The sequence below is a fragment of the Phocoena phocoena genome, chromosome 11 (assembly GCF_963924675.1).
Source record: "Phocoena phocoena chromosome 11, mPhoPho1.1, whole genome shotgun sequence".
In the NCBI taxonomy this organism is placed as follows: Eukaryota; Metazoa; Chordata; class Mammalia; order Artiodactyla; family Phocoenidae; genus Phocoena; species Phocoena phocoena.
The window spans coordinates 30,619,729-30,640,111 of NC_089229.1; the positions used below are offsets into that span (position 1 = coordinate 30,619,729).

Here is a 20,383-nt window from a genome sequence, read left to right on the forward strand (position 1 = left end):
GACCCTGCTCACATGGGCAGCATGTGATCGACTCGGGATTCACATCTGTTCCTCAGGCTCTGAAACCTCTTAGGTGTTACACTGTGGTACCTCTCATCTTGTTCACCTGGGTACCCCTGGCACCCGGCCCAAAGCCTGGCAGGTAGTCAGTGGTCAGTCATTAAATATGTGCTTAAAATTGTTAAATGAAAATAAACCCTAACATAGAAACTTTCCTCTCTTTTCAAGCCTCCTTTCATTGGACCCTGCCCTGGTTTTATTAAGCTTCGAAGGAAGGGCAAGCTTTGACCTAGTGGACTAAACCAGCAACCCGGGAGAAAGAAAGAGCAGAATAGTCCAGTGTAATGTGGGTCTAAATCCAGGTGCTCTCAGTCTCCTAATCTGTAAAATGGGATTTTAAATGGTGTTTACCTCGAAGAGTTGTACTAAATGTTGTGCTAAAACTTGGCACACAGTGAAGAATAGTGTTAGCTTTGATTTAGTTAATTGGTATTATTACAAATCAATCCAAATGTACTAAATCTAAGTGCAAAGGGGAAATTTCCATTTCTGGGAACAATCCCTTTCCACTTCTGAGTTCCATCCCCTAGCGAAGGGCTCATTTTGTGGAATCTTCTTTTGTCCTTAGCCTCTATTGACGTTTCTTCTCTGGCGCAATTGAGTGTAAGGAGAGAAATCCTTGAGCGCCCTCTAGAGGCCAGTGGTGCTCCAACTTTGAAATCTTCAGTGATGTCCTGAGACCCACGGGATGCTTTCCGAGATTTTGTTGATTCCTCCAGCTGTTTGTCACTTCTTCTGTGCTGAATGTTTTCTGTTTGTCCCTTTGGGTCTACTCTCCACCACTTTCTGCTCTGCTCTGGGCCCCTGGATGCTGACCTGTAAAGACTGCCTCCATTGCTTCCCTTGCCCACTAACTTCCAGTTTATTTTAACCAATGGAAGTCACGAGCATTGAGGTCTGGGGTATTATTTCCCCTGGCCCCTCCCAGCCAGGTTGCTAAGAGAAGACAGTACCCTTATAGCAAAGCCCACAGCTCCTGTCATGCAGACTCTGAGGTATCTGGTCCCTTGGTGTTGGCTCTCCATGTCCCCCTTCAGACCTAGGGATGGAAATGGCTTTGTGCTGTTATTACCCCCATAGCACAGCATATCTCAGTTGTTTCCCCTAATCCTGCCACACCATTGTAAACAGTCCCTTTATTAAGCTCTCCTCAATCCCCCTATTTGAGAGTGGCATCTGGCTCCTGACAGATTCTACTCATACTATGTCCAAATTCCTCAGGTTGAAACTCTCATCTCTCCCTCACCTCCCTGGTACCCTGCGCTCCAGCAAACCAACTACTTACAGTTTCCATACTATAATATGCTGCTTAGTGCTCCAGGATTGTCAGATTATTTCATCCATCTGCAGTGCCCTTACACACTCCACATCCAGACCCTTTACAACCACTCTCCTCCCTGGCCTTTACCCAATCCAATCCCCTTTCCTGTTTAGAGGTGATGGCTCAACAGCCATGTTTTCTGTTCAGTCCTTCCTGATCTCCTGCGGTGTACATTTTTTTTTCCCCACCTCACTGGCATCCATGCCATTTCCATCCTACTGGGCATTTTGGTTACCTTTTCTCTAGTGTCTGTGGAAAGCACCACGGAGCTCCGTGATGGTCTAGCTGAATGGAGTTGGGAAAGTCAACGAGCCTTCAGAGATCTCTAGTTTCTCATCTCTAATAGAAAGGAATCGAAAGACTTCCCAGGGCCCCGACCAAAGCTAATGTTTTGCAGCTTTTTGTTGTTCTAAGTATTCATCAGAAAAAGGTTAGCATGTGCAGAGCTTGACAGCAGTATTTGTCAGCAGCAGCAGGAGAAGAGTCAATTAGTGACTCTGTATTGGTGATAATAAATCAACTCACATATGAATAGGTTACTTTTTCATGTCTCCAGGCACTATTTCAGGAGCTCCTGATCTAACACAGGAAATAGAAACCTAGAAGGGTACGCAGTAGACTGCTTTTTCGGAAGTTCAAGAGGTGATTAACTGACATCCACCAAGATTTGATAACATCTACTTAGGGAGAAAATATATAAATGATCACATCTCATGCCAAGTCAAAAAACTGAAACAGTGATTTTTTAAAAAAAGTATGTCTTACAGTGAAGAAACTGTAGTATATATATGGTGAGTTCAGGGGATTGCCAATTATTTGAAACATTCTGAACACCAGGAGAAGACCAGCCCATAACAGTGAATCAACATTTCTTGAGCTTTTAACAAGCGCCAGGCACTGTGCTAAGTGCTTTCATTTAAACCAAGAGTTCTCAACTTTGGCACTATTGGCATTTGGGACTGGAGAGTTATTGCAAGGGGCTGCCCTATGCATTGCAGGATGTTTAGCAACATCCTTGCTGTCTACCCAGCAGATGCCAGTAGCACCCACACCCCCAGTTGTGACAACCATAAATGTCTCTCTCTAGACATTGCCAAATGTCCCCCCAAGGAAGGTGTGTGGTGGGGGGAGATTGTCCCTAGTTATGAACCACTGATTTAGATGATCCAGTTGAATTGAATAGTTCACAGAAACGCAGCAGGGTAAGGTCCCTGCAGTCTTTATGGTGCTGAGGCCATGCTGTGGTCCATGCAGACCTGGGAGGGAGCCTTCTCCTCTGGTGCCTCGTTTTCCACTTAGCTTCCAGGGTGCCCAAGCAGTGCAGCCTGTGTTAAGTGTCTCACCCGACTCAACCACAAAGCAGCTTCTCCTGCTTCTCCCTCTGCTCCCTCTCTCCATGAGACTCAGACTGAGTTCCTGGGCCTGGGGAAGCTAAGACACAACAATGCTGTCCTCTGACCTGCCTCCCATCTCCCTTCTGTGATGAAAAAAGTATTTACTCAAAACTTAGAGGGGGGGGGCTTCCCTGGTGGCGCAGTGGTTGAGAGTCCGCCTGCCGATGCAGGGGACACAGGTTCGTGCCCCAGTCCGGGAAGATCCCACATGCCATGGAGCGGCTGGGCCCGTGAGCCATGGCCGCTGAGCCTGCGCATCTGGAGCCTGTGCTCCGCAACGGGAGAGGCCACAACAGTGAGAGGCCCGCATACTGCAAAAACAAAAAAAAAAACTTGGGGGGGGTCAGAAAACAGAAGGATAAGTCTCCAACTGCTATTAAGCACTTACTATTTGCCATGCAGCAGGCGGTAATAATACCCATAGTAGCTCTGTGGTGTTAAATTCTAAAATGGATGACTCTCATTTATTTTATGGAGATAAAAAGAAATTTCCAGGCTACTCTCTGAGCCTTTTTTCCCCCAGTTACTTACTCATTTGACTTGAAAACACACTGCTATTTAACTTTTCACTAGCATAAACATAGTTGACTCCTTTACTAATAAATTTTATCTTGTTTGTAATGTTTTCATTCTGTTCCGTGAGGATGATTGATATAAAGTTTACATTCTGGTAAAAGATAAGTGGTTATCCCATACGAGCTAGCTGGGTTAACTGGGTCACTTGCAAGGCAAGCAGCTGAAACCACGGGGACAAAGGCTAGTGCTGAAGCAGAAAGCTGACAGCAGTTCTCAAGACAGGAACAAGAATTGATTTAGGATGTCGGTACTTCGCTCTTGTGTCAACAACCTGGAAAGCCGTGTGGCTGACAGGGTCTTGGTGCTCCAGCCAGGGGTCAGACCTGAGTCTCTGAAATGGGAGAGCTGAGTTCAGGACATTGGACCACCAGAGGCATCCTGGCCCCAAGTAATATCAATCAGCGAGGGCTCTCCCAGAGATCTCCATCTCAACACTAAGACCCAGCCCCACTCAAAGAGCAGCAAGCTCCAGTGCTGGACACCCTATGCCAAACAACTTAGCAAGACAGGAACACAACCCCACCTATTAGCAGAGAGGCGGCCGAAAACCATACTAAGTTCACAGACACCCCAAAACACACCACCAGACGCGGTCCTGCCCACCAGAAAGACAAGATCCAGCCTCATCCATCAGAACACAGGCACCAGTCCCCTCCACCAGGAAGCCTACACAACCCACTGAACTAACCTTACGCACTGGGGGAAGACACCAAAAACAACGGGAACTACGAGCCTGTGAAAAGGAGACCCTAAACACAGTAAGTTAAACAAAATGAGAAGAGAGAAAAATATGCAACAGATGAAGGAGCAAGGTAAAAACCTGCCAGACCAAACAAATGAAGAGGAAATAGGCAGTCTACCTGAAAAAGAATTCAGAGTAATGATAGTGAAGATGATCCAAAATCTTGGAAATAGAATGGAGAGAATACAAGAAACATTTAATAAGGACCCAGAAGAACTAAAGAGCAAACAATGATGAACAGCACAATAAATGAAATTAAAAATTCTAAAGAAGGAATCAAAAGCAGAATAACTGAGGCAGAAGAATGGATAAGTTCTACCTGAAAGATAAAATAGTGGAAATAACTGCTACAGAGCAGAATAAAGAAAAAAGAATGAAAAGAATTGAGGACAGTCTCAGAGACCTCTGGGACAATATTGAACACACCAACATTTGAATAATAGGGGTCCCAGAAGAAGAAGAGAAAAAGAAAGGGACTGAGAAAATATTTGAAGAGATTATAGTTGAAAACTTCCCTAATATGGGAAAGGAAATAATCAAGTCCAGGAAATGCACAGAGTCCCATACAGGATAAATCCAAGGAGAAACATGCCAAGACACATATTAATCAAATTATCAAAAATTAAATACAAAGAAAAAATATTAAAAGCAGCAAGGGAAAAACAAAAAATAACATGCACAGGAATCACCATAAGGTTAACAGCTGATCTTTCAGCAGGAACTCTGCAAGCCAGAAGGGAGTGGCAGGACATATTTAAAGGGATGAAAGGGAAAAACCTACAACCAGGATTACTCTACCAAGCAAGGATCGCATTCAGATTGGATGGAGAAATTGAAACCATTACAGACAAGCAAAAGGTGAGAGAATTCAGCACCACCAAACCAGCTTTACAACAAATGCTAAAGGAACTTCTCTAGGCAGGAAACACAAGAGAAGGGAAAGACCTACAATAACAAACAAAACAATGAAGAAAATGGTTATAGGAACATACATATTAATAATTACCTTAAACGTAAATGGATTCAATGCTCCCATCAAAAGACATAGACAGGCTGAATGGATACAAAAACAAGACTTGTATATATGCTGTCTACAAGAGACCCACTTCAGACCTAGGGACACATACAGACTGAAAGTGGATGGAAAAAGGTATTCCATGCAAATGGAAATCAAAAGAAAACTGGAGTAGCAATTCTCATATCAGACAAAATAGACTTTAAAATAAAGACTATTACAACAGACAAAGAAGGACACTACATAATGATGAAGGAAGCAATCCAAGAAGAAGATATAAGAACTGTAAATATTTATGCGCTCAACATAGGAGCACCTCAATACATAAGGCAAATGTTAAACAGCCATAAAAGGGGAAATCGACAGTAACACAATCATACTAGGGGAATTTTAACACCCCACTTTCTCCAATGGACAGATCATCCAAAATAAATAAACACAAGCTTTAAATGATACATTAAACAAGATGGACTTAATTGATATTTATAGGACATTCCATCCAAAAACAACAGAATACACATTTTTCTCAAGTGCTCATGGAACATTCTCCAGGATAGATCATATCTTGGGTCACAAATCAAGCCTTGGTAAATTTAAGAAAATTGAAATTGTATCAAGTATCTTTTCCGGCCACAACGCTATGACACTAGATATCAATTACAGGAAAAGATCTGTAAAAAATACAAACACATGGAGGCTAAACAATACACTACTTAATAACGAAGTGATCACTGAAGAAATCAAAGAGGAAATAAAAAAATACCTAGAAACAAATGACAATGGAGACATGACGACCCAAAATCTATGGGATGCAGCAAAAGCAGTTCTAAGAGGGAAGTTTATAGCAATACAATCCTACCTTAAGAAACAGGAAACATCTCAAATAAACAACCTAACCTTGCACCTAAAGCAATTAGAGAAAGAAGAACAAAAACACCCCAAAGTTAGCAGAAGGAAAGAAATCATAAAAATCAGATCAGAAATAAATGAAAAAGAAATGAAGGAAACGATAGCAAAGATCAATAAAACTAAAAGCTGGTTCTCTGAGAAGATAAACAAAATAGATCAACCATTAGCCAGACTCATCAAGAAAAAAAGTGAAAAGACTCAAATCAATAGAATTAGAAATGAAAAAGGAGAAGTAACAACTGACACTGCAGAAATACAAAAGATCATGAGAGATTACTACAAGCAACTCTATGCCAATAAAATGGACAACCTGGAAGAAATGGACAAATTCTTAGAAATGCACAACCTCCCAAGACTGAATCAGGAAGAACTAGAAAATATGAACAGACCAATCACAAGCACTAAATTGAAACTGTGATTAAACATCTTCCAACAAACAAAAGCCCAGGACCAGATGGCTTCACAGGCGAATTCTGTCAAACATTTAGAACAGAGCTAACACCTGTCCTTCTCAAACTCTTCCAAAATATAGCAGAGGGAGGAACACTCCCATACTCATTCAAAGAGGCCACCATCACCCTGATACCAAAACCAGACAAAGATGCCACAAAGACAGAAAACTATAGGCCAATATCACTGATAAACATAGATGCAAAAATCCTCAACAAAATACTAGCAAACAGAATCCAACAAAGGATCATACACCATATCAAGTGGGGTTTATCACAGGAATGCAAGGATTCTTCAATATATGCAAATCAGTCAACGTGATACACCATATTAACGGAGAAAAAGCATACGATCATCTCAATAGATGCAGAAAAAGCTTTTGACAAAATTCAACACCCATTTATTATAAAAGCCCTCCAGAAAGTAGGCATAGAGGGAACTTATCTCAACATAATAAAGGCCATATATGACAAACCCACAGCCAACATTGTTCTTAATGGTGAAAATCTGAAACCATTTCCACTAAGATCAGGAACAAGACAAGGTTGTCCACTCCCACCACTATTTTTCAATATAATTTTGGAAGTTTTAGTCACAGCACTCAGAAGAAAAAGAAATAAAAGGAATCCAAATCAGAAAAGTAGTAAAGCTGTCACTGTTTGCAGATGACATGACACTACACATAGAGAATCCTAAAGATGCTACCAGAAAACTACTAGAGCTAATCAACGAATTTGGTAAAGCAGCAGGATACAAAATTAATGCACAGAAATCTCTTGCATTCTTATACATTAATGATAAAAATCTGAAAGACAAATTAAGAAACACTTCCATTTACCATTGGGACAAAAAGAATAAAATACCTAGGAATAAACCTACCTAAGGAGACAAAAGACCTGTATGCAGAAAACTATAAGACACTGATGAAAGAAATTAAAGATGATACAAACAGATGGAGTGATATACCATGTTCTTGGATTGGAAGAATCAACATTGTGAAAATGACTCTACTACCCAAAGCAATCTACAGATTCAATGCAATCCCTATCAAACTACCACTGGCATTTTTCACAGAACTAGAACAAAAAATTTCACAATTTATATGGAAACACAAAAGACCCCAAATAGCCAAAGCAATCTTGAGAAAGAAAAACGGAGCTGGAGGAATCAGGCTCCCTGACTTCAGACTATACTACAAAGCTACAGTAATCAAGACAGAATGGTAATGGCACAAAGACAGAAATATAGATCAATGGAACAGGGCAGAAAGCCCATTGATAAACCCATGCACATATGGTCACCTTGTCTTTGATAAAGGAGGCAAGAATATACAATGGAGAAAAGGCAGCCTCTTCAATAAGTGGTGCTGGGAAAACTGGACAGCTACCTGTAAAAGAATGACATTAGAACACTCCCTAACACCATACACAAAGATAAACTGAAAATGGATTAAAGACCTAAACATAAGGCCAGACACTATAAAACTCTTAGAGGAAAACATAGGCAGAACACTCTATGACATAAATCACAGCAAGATCCTTTTTGACCCACCTCCTAGACAAATGGAAATAAAAACAAAAATAAACGGGACCTAATGAAACTTAAAAGCTCTTGCACAGCAAAGGAAACCATAAACAAGATGAAAAGAGAACCCTCAGTATGGGAGAAAATATTTGCAAATAAAGCAACGACAAAGGATTATCTCCAAAATTTACAAGCAGCTCATGCAGCTCAATATCAATAAAACAAACAACCCAATCCAAAAATGGGCAGAAGACCTAAATAGACATTTCTCCAAAGAAGATATACAGATCACCAGAAAACACATGAAAGAATGCTCAACATCACTAGTCATTAGAGAAATGCAAATCAAAACTACAATGAGTTATCACCTCACACCAGTCAGAATGGCCATCAACAAGAAATCTACAAACAATAAATGCTGGAGAGGGTGTGAAGAAAAGGAGACCCTCTTGTACTGTTGGTGGGAATGTAAATTGATACAGCCACTATGGAGAACAGTATGGAGGTTCCTTAAAAAACTAAAAATAGAACTACCATATGACCCAGCAATCCCACTACTGGGCATATATCCTGAGAAAACCATAATTCAAAAAGTCATGTACCACAATGTTCATTGCAGCTCTATTTACAATAGCCAGGACATGGAAGCAACTTAAGTGTCCATCAACAGATGAATGGATAATGAAGATGTGGCACATATATACAATGGAATATTCCTCAGCCATAGAAAGAAACAAAATTGAGTTATTTGTAGTGAGGTGGATGGACCTAGAGTCTGTCATACAGAGTGAAGTAAGCCAGAAAGAGAAAAACAAATTCCATATGCTAACACATATATATGGGGAAAAAAATGGTTCTGATGAACCTAGGTGCAGGACAGGAATAAAGACGTAGACGTATAGAGAATGGACTTGAGGACATGGGGAGGGGGAAGGGTAAGATGGGACAAAGTGAGAGAGTGGCATGGACATACATACACTACCAAATGTATAATAGATAGCTAGTGGGAAGCAGCTGCATTGCCCAGGGAGATCAGCTTTGTGACCACCTAGAGGGGTGGGATAGGGAGGGTGGGAGGGAGACACAAGAGGGAGGGCATATGGGGATATATGTATACATATAGCTGATTCACTTTGTTACACAGAAGCAACTAACACAACAATGTTAAGCAATTTTATTCCAATAGTTTTTTTTTTTAAAAAAAGATAAGTGGTTACCTGTGTTTATTCATTTAAAGAAAAATTTTTATTTAATATTTTAAGTATAAAAAGCAAGGTTTTTATACTTAAGTTGTGAAACTGTCACCATTATCTAATTCCAGAATAGTTTCATCTCCCCCAAAAAGGAGCCCCTTTCTCATTAGTAGTCACTCCTCATTCTTTCCTCCCTGCAGTCCCTGGCAACCATGAATCCACTTTCTTTCTCTATGGGTTTGTCTGTTCTGAGAATGTCTTGTGAACAGGATCAAATATTGTTTACTGGCTTCTTTCACTTAGCGTAATGTTTTCATGTTTCATCCATGTTGTAGCATAAATCATTCCTTTTTATTGCCAGATAATATTCCATTTTATGGATGTACCACATTTTGTTTGCCCATTAATCAGTTGATGGACATTTAGGTTCTTTCTTTCTTTGGCTATTATGAGTAATAGTGTTATGAACATTTGTGTCCAAGTTTTTCTGTGGATATATATGTTCACTTATCATTGGTACTTACCTAGGAGTGGAATTGTTGGTAATATGGTAACTCTATGTTTAACTTTTTTGAGGAACAGTTTGGAAATTCTTCACAAAGTTAAACATCAAGTTACCATATCACCCAACAATTCTACTCCTAGGTATAAAGTGGCCAGATCATTTTACATTGCCACCACTCAGGAGTGTTTCAATTTCTCCACATCCTCACCAACACTTGTTATTTTCCATTTTTCTCCCCTGCTTTATTGAGATATAATTGACATATAACTTTGTGTAAGTTTAAGATGTACAGTGTGATGATTTGATAAACAGCTATATTGCAAAATGTTTACCATAATAAGGTTAGTTCATACATACTTTACCTCAAATAATTACCATTTTGTTGTTTTTGTTGTTATTAGGGTGAGAACATCAAAGCTTTACTCTCATATCAACTTTTAAATTTACAATACAGTGTTGTTAACTATAGTCACCATGCTGTACATTTGTTCCCCAAAACTTATTCATCTTATAATTGGAAGTTTGTACCCTTTGACCAACATCTCCCTTTTTACCCTACTCCTCAGCCCTGGCAGCCACCATTCTACTTTATTTCTATGAGTTTGATGTTTTTAGATTCCACATATGAGATCATACAGTATTTGTCTTTGTGTGAATTATTTTACTTAGCATAATGCCCTCAAAGTTCATCCATGCTGTCACAAATGGCAGGATTCCCCTCTGTTTTTTTTTTGTTTGTTTTTTTTGTGTGTGTGGTTTTTTTGCAGTACGCGGGCCTCTCCCTGTTGTGGCCTCTCCTGTTGCAGAGCACAGGCTCTGGACGTGCAGGCTCAGCGGCCATGGCTCACGGGCCCAGACGCTCCGCGGCATGTGGGATCTTGCCGGACCAGGGCACGAACCCGTGTCCCCTGCATCGGCAGGCAGACTCTCAACCACTGTGCCACCAGGGAAGCCCCCCCTTCTGTTTTTTAATGGCATATATATTTTTTACCCCCGTTTCTTGGCTATTGTGAATAATGCTGCAATAAATATGAGTGCAAATTTCTCTTTGAGATCCTGTTTTCATTTCCTTTGGATATATACCCAGAAGTGGGATTGCTGGATCAAATGGTAGTTCTATTTTTAATTTTTTGAGGGACTTCCATACTGTTTTCATAGTGGTTGCACCAATTTACATTCCCACCAACAGTGCACAAAGGTTCCCTTTTCTCTATATCCTTACCAACACTTGGTATCTCTCATTCTCTTGATGATAGCCATTCTAACAGGTGATTCTCTCATTATGGTTTTGATTTGCATTTCCCTGATGATTAGTGATTTTGAGCACCTTTTCATGTACCTATTGGCCATTTATATGTCTTTTTTGGGAAAATATATATTCCTCTATTTTTTATTCAGATTGGTTTTTGCTATTGAGTTGTATGAGTTCTTTATATACTTCGGGTATTAACCCCTTATCAAAGATATGATTTGCAAGTATTTTCTCCCATTCCATAGGTTGCCTTTTTAGTTTGCTGATTGTTTCTTTTGCTGTGCAGAAGCCTTTTAGTTTGATGTAGTCTCAGTTATTAATTTTTGTGTTTATTGCTTGTGCTTTTGATGTCATATCAAAAAATCATTGCTACAACCAGTGTCTAGGAGCTTTCCCCTTATGTTTTCTTCTAGCAGTTGTATGGCTTCAGGTCTTATGTTTAGGTCTTTAATCCATTTCAAGCTAATTTTTGTGAGTGGTGTAAGATAAGGGTCCAGTTTTATCCTTCTGCATGTGGTTATCTAGTTTTCTCAAAACAGTTTATTGAAGGGACTGTCCTTTTCCCATTGAGTATTCTTGGGCTCCCTTGTCAAATATTAGTCGACCATATATGTGAGAGTTTTTATGGGCTTTTGATTCTGTTTCATTGGACTTGTGTCTGTTTTTATACCATTACCATACTGTTTTGATTACTATAACTTTGTATTATAGTGTGAAACAAAGAATGGTTATGCCTCAAGCTTTGTTCTCAGGATTGCTTTAACTAGTTGAGGTCTTTTGTGGTTCCATGCAAATTTTAGGATTGTTTTTTCTATTTCTGTGAAAAATGCCATTGGAATTTTGATAGGGATTGCATTGAATCTATAAATGGCTTTGGGTAGTATGGACAAATTAATATTAATAATAGTAATTCTTCTGATTAATGAACACAGGACATTTTTCCACTTATTTTTCTTCAATTTCTTTCATCAGTGTCTTATAGTGTTTCATGTATAGCTCATCAACTTCCTTGGTGAAATTTATTCCTAAGTATTTTGTTTTCGATGCTATAGTAAACAGGATGTTCTCTTTATTTTTCAGATAGTTCATTGTTAGTGTGTAGAAATGCAGCTGATTTTTGTGTGTTGGTTTTGTATCCTGTAACTTTACTGAATTTGTTTATTAGGTGTAACTGTTTTTGGTAGAGTCTTTAGGATGTTCTATATACAAGATTATGTCATCATCAAACACACAATTTAACTTCTTCCTTTCCAACTTGGATGCCTTTTGTTTCTTTTTCTTGCCTAACTGCTCTGTCTAGGATTTCCAGTACTATGCTGAATTGGAGTGGTGAGAGTGGGCACCTTTGTCTTGTTCTTGATCTTGGAGGAAAAGCTTTCAACTTTTCACCACTGAGTATGAATACCTGTGAGTTTGTCATATATGGCCTTTATAATGTTGAAGTATATTTCTTCTATACTCAATTTATTAAGAGTGTTTATCATAAAAGTATGTAGAATTTTGTCAAGTACTTTTTCTGTATCTATTAAGATGATCATATGATTTTTGTCTTTCATTCCTTTAATGTAGTATATTATATTTATTGATTTGCATATGTTGAAACATCCTTGCAACCTAGGATTATTCATCTTTTCGATTATAGCTATCCTAGTGGCTGTGAAGTAGTATCTCATTGTGGTTTTGATTTGCATTTCTCTAATAACTAATGATATTGGGAATCTTTTAATGTGCTTTCTGGCCATTTATATATCTTCTTTGGTGAAATGTCTTTTCAAATCATTTGCCTATTTTTTAGTTGTGAGGCATACATGCTTGAAGAAAAATGAAAGTTAAATGTGATAAGGAATGAGTGGGGGCATGAATTTTTAAAAAGCTTGTGAGACCTAAGTGAAGTAAAAGAAGGTGGTCATGCAAAGATTTTAGGGAAGTAAAGGCAGAGGGATCAGCAAGGGCTATGGAGAAAATAAAACATGGTAATTGGATAGGGAATGACTGGAAAGAGGAGCCACACCAAATAGGGTAGTCTCTGAAGCCTCTTTGAGGGGTGTCGTTTAAGCAAAACCCTGCCAGCCATCTTCAATTCCATCTTCCCCTTCATCCCTCTTACACAGTCACTTGACAAGTCCTAGTGATACTTCACCTCAACTGACCTTCCAATGTATAAGCTTATGATTAGGATGGAGAGGGAAAGGGGGCATGTACTGCCTTTTCTTTCTAATGGGAAAAAGGAGGGGCTTCCCTGGTGGCGCAGTGGTTGAAAGTCCGCCTGCCGATGCAGGGGACACGGGTTCGTTCCCCGGTCCAGGAAGATCCCACATGCCGCAGGGCGGCTGGGCCCGTGAGCCATGGCCGCTGAGCCTGCGCGTCCGGAGCCTGTGCTCCGCAACGGGAGAGGCCACAACAGTGAGAGGCCCGCGTACCGCAAAAAAAAAAAAAAAAAAAATCTTACAAGTGGTAACCTGATACAACGGTCAAAATACAAGGAATAAGCTAGGTAAATTGATAATAATTCGGGATTTTATTTGTTCTGAGACAGTAAAAATCTTCATTCTTTTTAAAAAAATTAAATATTGAACTGTAAGCCCGAAAAGAGGAGTTACCAGTGCCTCAAAGTAGGTCAGATAACCATTTGCCAACAGGTACTATTGGTTCAGGACCAAGGACAGCATTCACAGTTTTTCTGCCCCCTCCCCTTCATTTTATTTATGTCACACTTGCACACATCTATCAATTTCTTTACATCCCTACTGCCACTACTCCAACAATGCCAGAATTCCCCATTCCTATAGTGCTCTCCATTCTACTGAAGTTCATCCCACGAAAGGGATGCCTTTATTTATGTACTTTCTTCCCCTTCAATACGTCTCTTACTTTTTTTTTCAATTGTGGTAAAATATACACAACATAAGTTTACTATTTAGCCATTTGTAAGTATATAGCTCAGTGACATTAAGTACATTCGCATTGTTGTGCAACTCTTACCATCATCCATCTAGAACTTCATTATCTCCTCAAACTGAAACTCTGTACCCATTAAATAGTAACTCCCCATCTCCTCCTCCCCTCCACCCCTGGCAACCACCATTCTACTTCCTGTCTCCTCCCTGCATCCCACCACCACTTTTTAAAAAAATATATTTATTTATTTTATTTTTGGCTCCGTTGGGGCTTTGTTGCTGCGCATGGGCTTTCTCTAGTTGCAGCGAGCGGAGGCTACTCTTCGTTGCGGTGCGTGGGCTTCTCATTGTGGCGGCTTCTCTTGTTGCAGAGCACGGGCTCTAGGTGCACAGGCTTCAGCAGTTATGGCACGTGGGCTCAATAGTTGTGGCTCATGGGCTCTAGAGCACAGGCTCAGTAGTTGTGGTGCATGGGCTTAGCTGCTCCGCGGCATGTGGGATCTTCCTGGACCAGGGATCAAACCCGTGTCCCCTGCATTGGCAGGCGGATTCTTAACCACTGCGCCACCAGGAAAGTCCCCAACACCACTTTTTATTTAGTCTGCTGATTGCCACAGAATGGTTCATTGATAGCATAAGCGTCACATCTAGGAAATATAAATGCAAATTCTTGGACCCCTGACCTACTGAACCAGAAACTCTCAAGTGGGACTCAGCTATTTGCATTTTAACAAGTCCTTCAGGTGATCCTAATGCCCATTTCCTGCAGAAGTTTTCTGCAATGGCTTAACTATTGGCCTAGGGAAGCTGGGCTGTTGGATATAAAATAAGAGTTGGTTTGAGGTCAGACCATGCAATGCACCTCATGCATTGAGGTTCAAAATGCATTTTAAAGAAGTCCCATGGCATGATTTGCCCTGTGGCTCCCAAATATTGATGTACATTATAATCACCTGGAAAGCTTGTTTAAGAACATATAGATTTCTTGCATTCACATCAGCATTTCTAAATCAAAATATCTGGGGTGGGGCCCAAGAATTGGTACTTAAGCTACCCAGGTGATTCTTATGTGTTTGTTGGCAACATGCAGGATAGACAGACACAGGTAAGTCTTGAAGTCAGAAAGTAATTTAGGGATTATGGAAATACTCTAGAAGGCAGAGGCAGAGGGGCTGGGGCCAAAGAACAGAAGGATAGGAAGATAAAATCTGTTGTGAGGATATAGTGGATAGGATTTGGCAACTTAATGTTGATTGACAAATCATTCAGTCTTTTTTTTTTTAAAGGTTAATGCTTTAATGATTCAGAAGATCTCGTACTTTCCTTTCTATGTATTCTCCTATACTTTGAAGTAACTGTTTCCAGAAGAGAGTTACACTGCCAGGCAACAGGCTACAAAATAATTGACCCTTGAACAGTGCTGACCGCCCCCCAGGGGCAGTTGAAAACCCATGTATAGCTTTTGACTGCTCAAAACATTTTACTAATAGCCTACTGTTGATTGGAAGCCTTATTGATAACATACACAGTTGATGAACACCTGTTTTGTATGTTATATGTGTTATATGCTAAATTCTTACAATAAAGTAAACTAGAGAAAAGAAAATGTTATTAAGAAAATAATAAGGGAGAGAAAATACATTTACAGTACTGTACTATATTTATCAATACCATAAGTTTAGGTCGTCTGTTTACAAGATGAATCGTCTGCCTGTATCTACATCAAGATTATCTTATGTAATACAAACCACTGTATATCTTATACATATTAGTAACACTAGACATCAAAAATGAAAAGATATTGTGAAAAGGAAATCCATGTTTATTTTCAGGTGTAACGATTCATGCATTGATAATGAAGCAGCAGCAATATCATTGCTTTATCGTGTAGTCTAGTGCAATCAATGCAAACGCTTCATGATAGCCTAGCCTATACACTAAATGAATGAATCAATATAAAAATTTTATGGCATACAGTCCTATTCAGAGTACAGTATTGGAAACATTGTTACATTTAAAGAAACACCTGTGATGATAGGCTGATATGCAGTTTCTCTAATTACAAGAGAGGCATACCATATGGTAATGTAATTCTTTGAAAGCAAAGTTATAAAACAGTAAGAAGACTAATACATGATTAATTTAATATTCAATATCACTCACCTTATGCCTATGAAGGATGGACATAGTTTATGCATTCATGACATACCTAAATTTCTCTTAATGTTTTGAGATTTCTAGGCTACAAAAAAGTAGCCTAGAAAGTTTTTTGCAAATTGTTGCAAATTTCAAAAAAAAAATCCAAGATCTTTATTTTTAAAAAATCCACGTATAAGTGGACCTGTGCAGTTCAAACCCCTGTTGTTCAAGGGTCAACTATATTTTCAGTCCAAGTGCCACATAGGGAAATGAACAGTAGATGGCACTTTTGTGCTATGCCTGAATTCTCCACTTTGAAGGGAAGTAACCTCGGAATGACTCGTGCTAAAACAGAAACAACCCTTTGTAGTGTTCAAGTGGATAAATTCAATTTCTGATTTGAAGGGGATCTGGAAAAGGAGGGCTAATTAAAGAGTCAGTTTCACCCGACCTTTGTACCTGGCCTCCAATGACACCTTAGATTTTTAAATATTGTGACTCCCATCCAGATTAATAAATTTGCAATTTGAGGTGGTCCCAAATAATTACTGTAGCAAGTAGAATTACATGAACTGAAGCAGGCTTAGGGTTAGAAAAAAAATCCCCAACTTGGGCCACATTTCCAAATATCCACCTCTGAGCTTTTGCTGTTTGCAAAGGTTAGGAAGAGCAAAAAGAAATAAAATCAAATATGGAAGAGAATCATGGGAGGGGCATTTGGGAGTAATAAATGAGGACAGTGGAATGGAAATAAAGGTGTTACATTTTTTTCTTTTGTAAAACTTGTAAACTGGTAAAGCATTAGGTAGGATACAGAATTTTACATTTATCATACCCTTGCAAGCACAAAAAAGGCATCATGACTTAGTGATTAAGAGGTGGAGTCTGGAAGTGCCCACTAAAATCTAAAGCTCTGCCACTTCCTTAGCTGCGTACCCTTTTATTTTGTATCTATATGAGATGATGGATGTTCACTAAACCTACTGTGATAATCATTTCATGATGTATGAAAGTCAACTCATTATGTTGTATACCTTAAACTTATACAGTGCTGTAATTCAGTTATATCTCAACAAAACTGGAGAACATCATCTCAAACAGAAACTCCACACCCGTTAAACAATAACTCTCCATTCTTATCCCCATCCCCTGGTAACCTCCATTCCACTATCTCTCTCTATGAATCCATGTATTTGAGGTACCTCATATAGGTGGAATCATACAATATATGTTCCTCTATGTCTGGCTTATTCACTTAGCTTAACGTTTTAAGGTTCACCCGTGTTATAACATGTATCAAAATTTCTTTTTATGACTGAATAACAGTCCATTTTATGTAGGTATCACATTTTGTTTATTGATTCACGTGTTGGATACGTGAATTATTTCCACTTATTGGTTATTGTGAGTAATGCTGCTATGAATATTGGCGTACAAGTACCTGTTCCAGTCCCTGTTTTTAATACATTTGGGTATATACCTAGGGGTTAACTTTTTGAGGAACTGCCAAACTGTTTCCACAGTGCTATATCCTTTTACATTCCCACCAGCATCCAGCATTATTTTTAAATATATTGCTCTTTTTAAAAAAAAAAAAGTCAAACCTAGACTGGGAATAAGTAGCAAAGCTTAGAGTCCTGCCACAGTTTGCTGATAAATTGCTGGTATCAACAATCTGGACACATCACCTCCTAAACTAGAGCAATGTTTCCCAATGTACACAGCTGAGACTCCCATGGCAATCACCTAAGGGGCTTATTACATCTATAGGGTCCTCGATCCCACCCCCTACATGCTGATTCAGCATTTTGGGGAATGAGGTCCCCTAAATCAGCTGTCCCCAACTTTTTTGGCACCAGGGACCGGTTTTGTGGAAGACAGTTTTTCCACGGGGGGTGAGTGTGTGTATGTGTGGCGGGGGGGTGGGGGGAAGGTCCAGGCGGTAATGCGAGCGAGGGAGCGATGGGGGGTGGCAGATGAAACTTTGCTGGCTCGCCTGCCACTCACCTCCTGCTGTATGGCCGGGTTCCTAACAGGCCGCAGACTTGCAGCGGTCCGCGGCCCAGAAGTTGGGGACCCCTGCCCTAAATCATCATTATGCATGTTAAAATATGAGACTCAGAAATCTAGATTGTTGAGTTCTTAAAGGCAGGGAAAATACCTCAGTCACCTTTGTACTCCTCAGAGCCAAATATACAGGAGATATTCAACAAACTTGAACTAATGTTGCAGTCTAAAGCTATTTCCTACTTGCTTGATTGCTATGTATAGTACTCATTAAAACGAAATTCTATCACTAGACAACTAGTTCATCTGTAGTTTTGGTGTATAGTTTATCTTTCATTTGCATAGAATGTGTATCTTACCAGCCGTGGTCTGTTATGCCATCTTATGCTGCCAAGAATCTTCTGTATATAGTTTTCAGCTGAGTCCTTCAAGTGTTGAGGCAGGGTAAAAAAGGGTATGGACTTGGAACTGGAAGAGCTGTGTGTGATCGTTGATAATTAAATAAGAATCAAGTTTATAATTTGTAAAGGTTGGTAACATTTTGTAACTCTATTAACTTCATAGTGTTGCTGAAGCTCAATGATATTCTGTGCAAGAAAGCCTACTGTAGCAAAGGCTATTGTTACTCTGTTGCCCAATAATTTAAACAAAACAATATGTTCCTTTCTACGTCTTCCTAAAAAGTTTAAATATGCTGCTGTATCAATTTGCTGCTCTAAAGCATATGCAAATGAGATTGGAATAGAAAACGCACAGCAGAAAAACATTAAGTAGATTCACAACATTAATTCATTCATCACGTTTATACAGTATCTACATTTATAACAAGCCAGGCATTCTGTGAAAACTTGTGATTAAATAAATTCAAGCCTGTCCTCCAGAGGTTTAGTTCCTTTGGGTATATTAATAAATAGCAAGCGGCCCCATTTCGCATCAAACTCTCTTGTGCGTCATAAGCTGTCTGGGACCAGCTTGAAATTCGCGCGGGCTGTCTCTTTAACGTGTAATAGAACTCTGATTGCATCGATCACAGGCTCATTATCCTCTCCCACCCATCGGTCTCTTTTCTATCCCGGTTACTACCCTCCTACTTGTGTCAAGTCGTGGGGAGCGCAGGTGTTAGTAAACGTTGGCTTTGATGTGTGCCGGCACCTGACCCCGGGGCTTCCCGCTTGCCAGGTGGCGGAGCCCAGGCTCTACGGCGCGGGCGGAGCCTCGGGGCTCTGCTGGCCATGCCTGGAGCGCGGGGTTTGAGTGGGCCGTTGTTGTAGTGACCGCGAGGCGCTGCCGCTCCAGGCAGACTGTTCCGGGCGTCGCAAGGTTCCCCTTCCTACCTCGCCCCCTCCCTTCCCCCGATTCCCCACACGGGCAGGGGGAAGGGGGCAGGAGCCAGGAGCCAACCGCTCCCCCCATGGCCTCCGCCCCGGTAAGGACGGGCTGGGGTGCGCCTTCCCGGAGCCGGTCCCGCCGGCCGGGGAGCCAGGTCGGGGCCGCGCCCGCACCTGGCGGGAGATGGAGGCAGACGTCCTCAGTTGGGTCCCGAGCCGCTAGCTCCTCGCCCCTCGCTCCGGGGCGCCGGTGACTCGTTCTCTGCCACTGGGACACCGGGAGCGCAGAGCCCTGGCCGAGCTCCCGGGCACTCCTCCCCGAGTCCCGGAGCTCCGACAGCCCCGGCAGCTCCGTGGACCCCAGAATTCTCTGAGGGTTTCCGTGGAAAGCCTGCGTCAGAATCACCTGGGAAGTTTTTGAAAAGTACCGAAGCCCGGGCCCCGCCTCGCACCTGTGACTGCGTGCCAGCGGGCGGGGTCCCGGAACGTGCATTTAAATGGAGCTGCCCAGGTGGTCCCTCGCGTGCGCTCGGTTCTGGGAAGCGCGAGTGGAGGATTCGGCCGGCTCTGCTGGGGAAGTTGGCGCTCGGCGTCCCCCTGTAGCGGTGGCCGTGTGTGCTCGCGCGGGGCGCTCCTGCTCTGCACACCCACCTTCGATGCGGCCGCTCCCGGGCCGGCCTCCGGGGGAGGGAACAGCGTTGATGCCCGACCCCCCCAAATTCGAGGTCAGCATCTGCTTTCAAAACTTGACAACTTTCCTTCCCAGGAGGACCCCGTTCTGCAGCGTTATTTTAAGGGCCACAAAGCGGCGATCACCTCCGCGGACTTTAGTCCCGACGGCAAACAACTTGGTAAGTTTTCTTTTTTTCTTTTTGTAATGAGACGCTCAACCGGTCAGAACCCTTGCCTCCTGTCCACGCCGGGCCCCCGCGAGAACCACTGAGGACGTATGGGTGGAGGTGGTGTTGAAAGCGGCCGAGATGCATTCGGAGCCAGAGTGGGCCCGAGCTGGGGCCACCTTGGTCATCCGGGGCCACCTTGGTCATCCCGGCCCACAGCCCGGCCCCGCAG

At 41.3% G+C, this 20,383-nt stretch overlaps 1 protein-coding gene across 2 annotated transcripts in view; it reads left to right on the forward strand.

Annotated features, from left to right (window-relative positions):
• Positions 1-19,370: 19,370 nt before the first annotated feature.
• POC1B (POC1 centriolar protein B) overlaps positions 19,371-20,383 on the forward strand; it is a 102,882-nt gene continuing 101,869 nt past the window's right edge. Inside the window, exons 1-2 of one of the 2 annotated variants that reach the window (XM_065887547.1) lie at positions 19,371-19,410; positions 20,079-20,163. In XM_065887547.1, coding sequence (XP_065743619.1) covers positions 19,396-19,410; positions 20,079-20,163 — 100 coding nt within the window. In that variant the 5' untranslated portion in view covers positions 19,371-19,395. Of the gene's footprint in view, positions 19,411-19,817; positions 20,164-20,383 lie in introns of those variants that run through there. The other variant, XM_065887548.1, reaches the window with a different exon arrangement.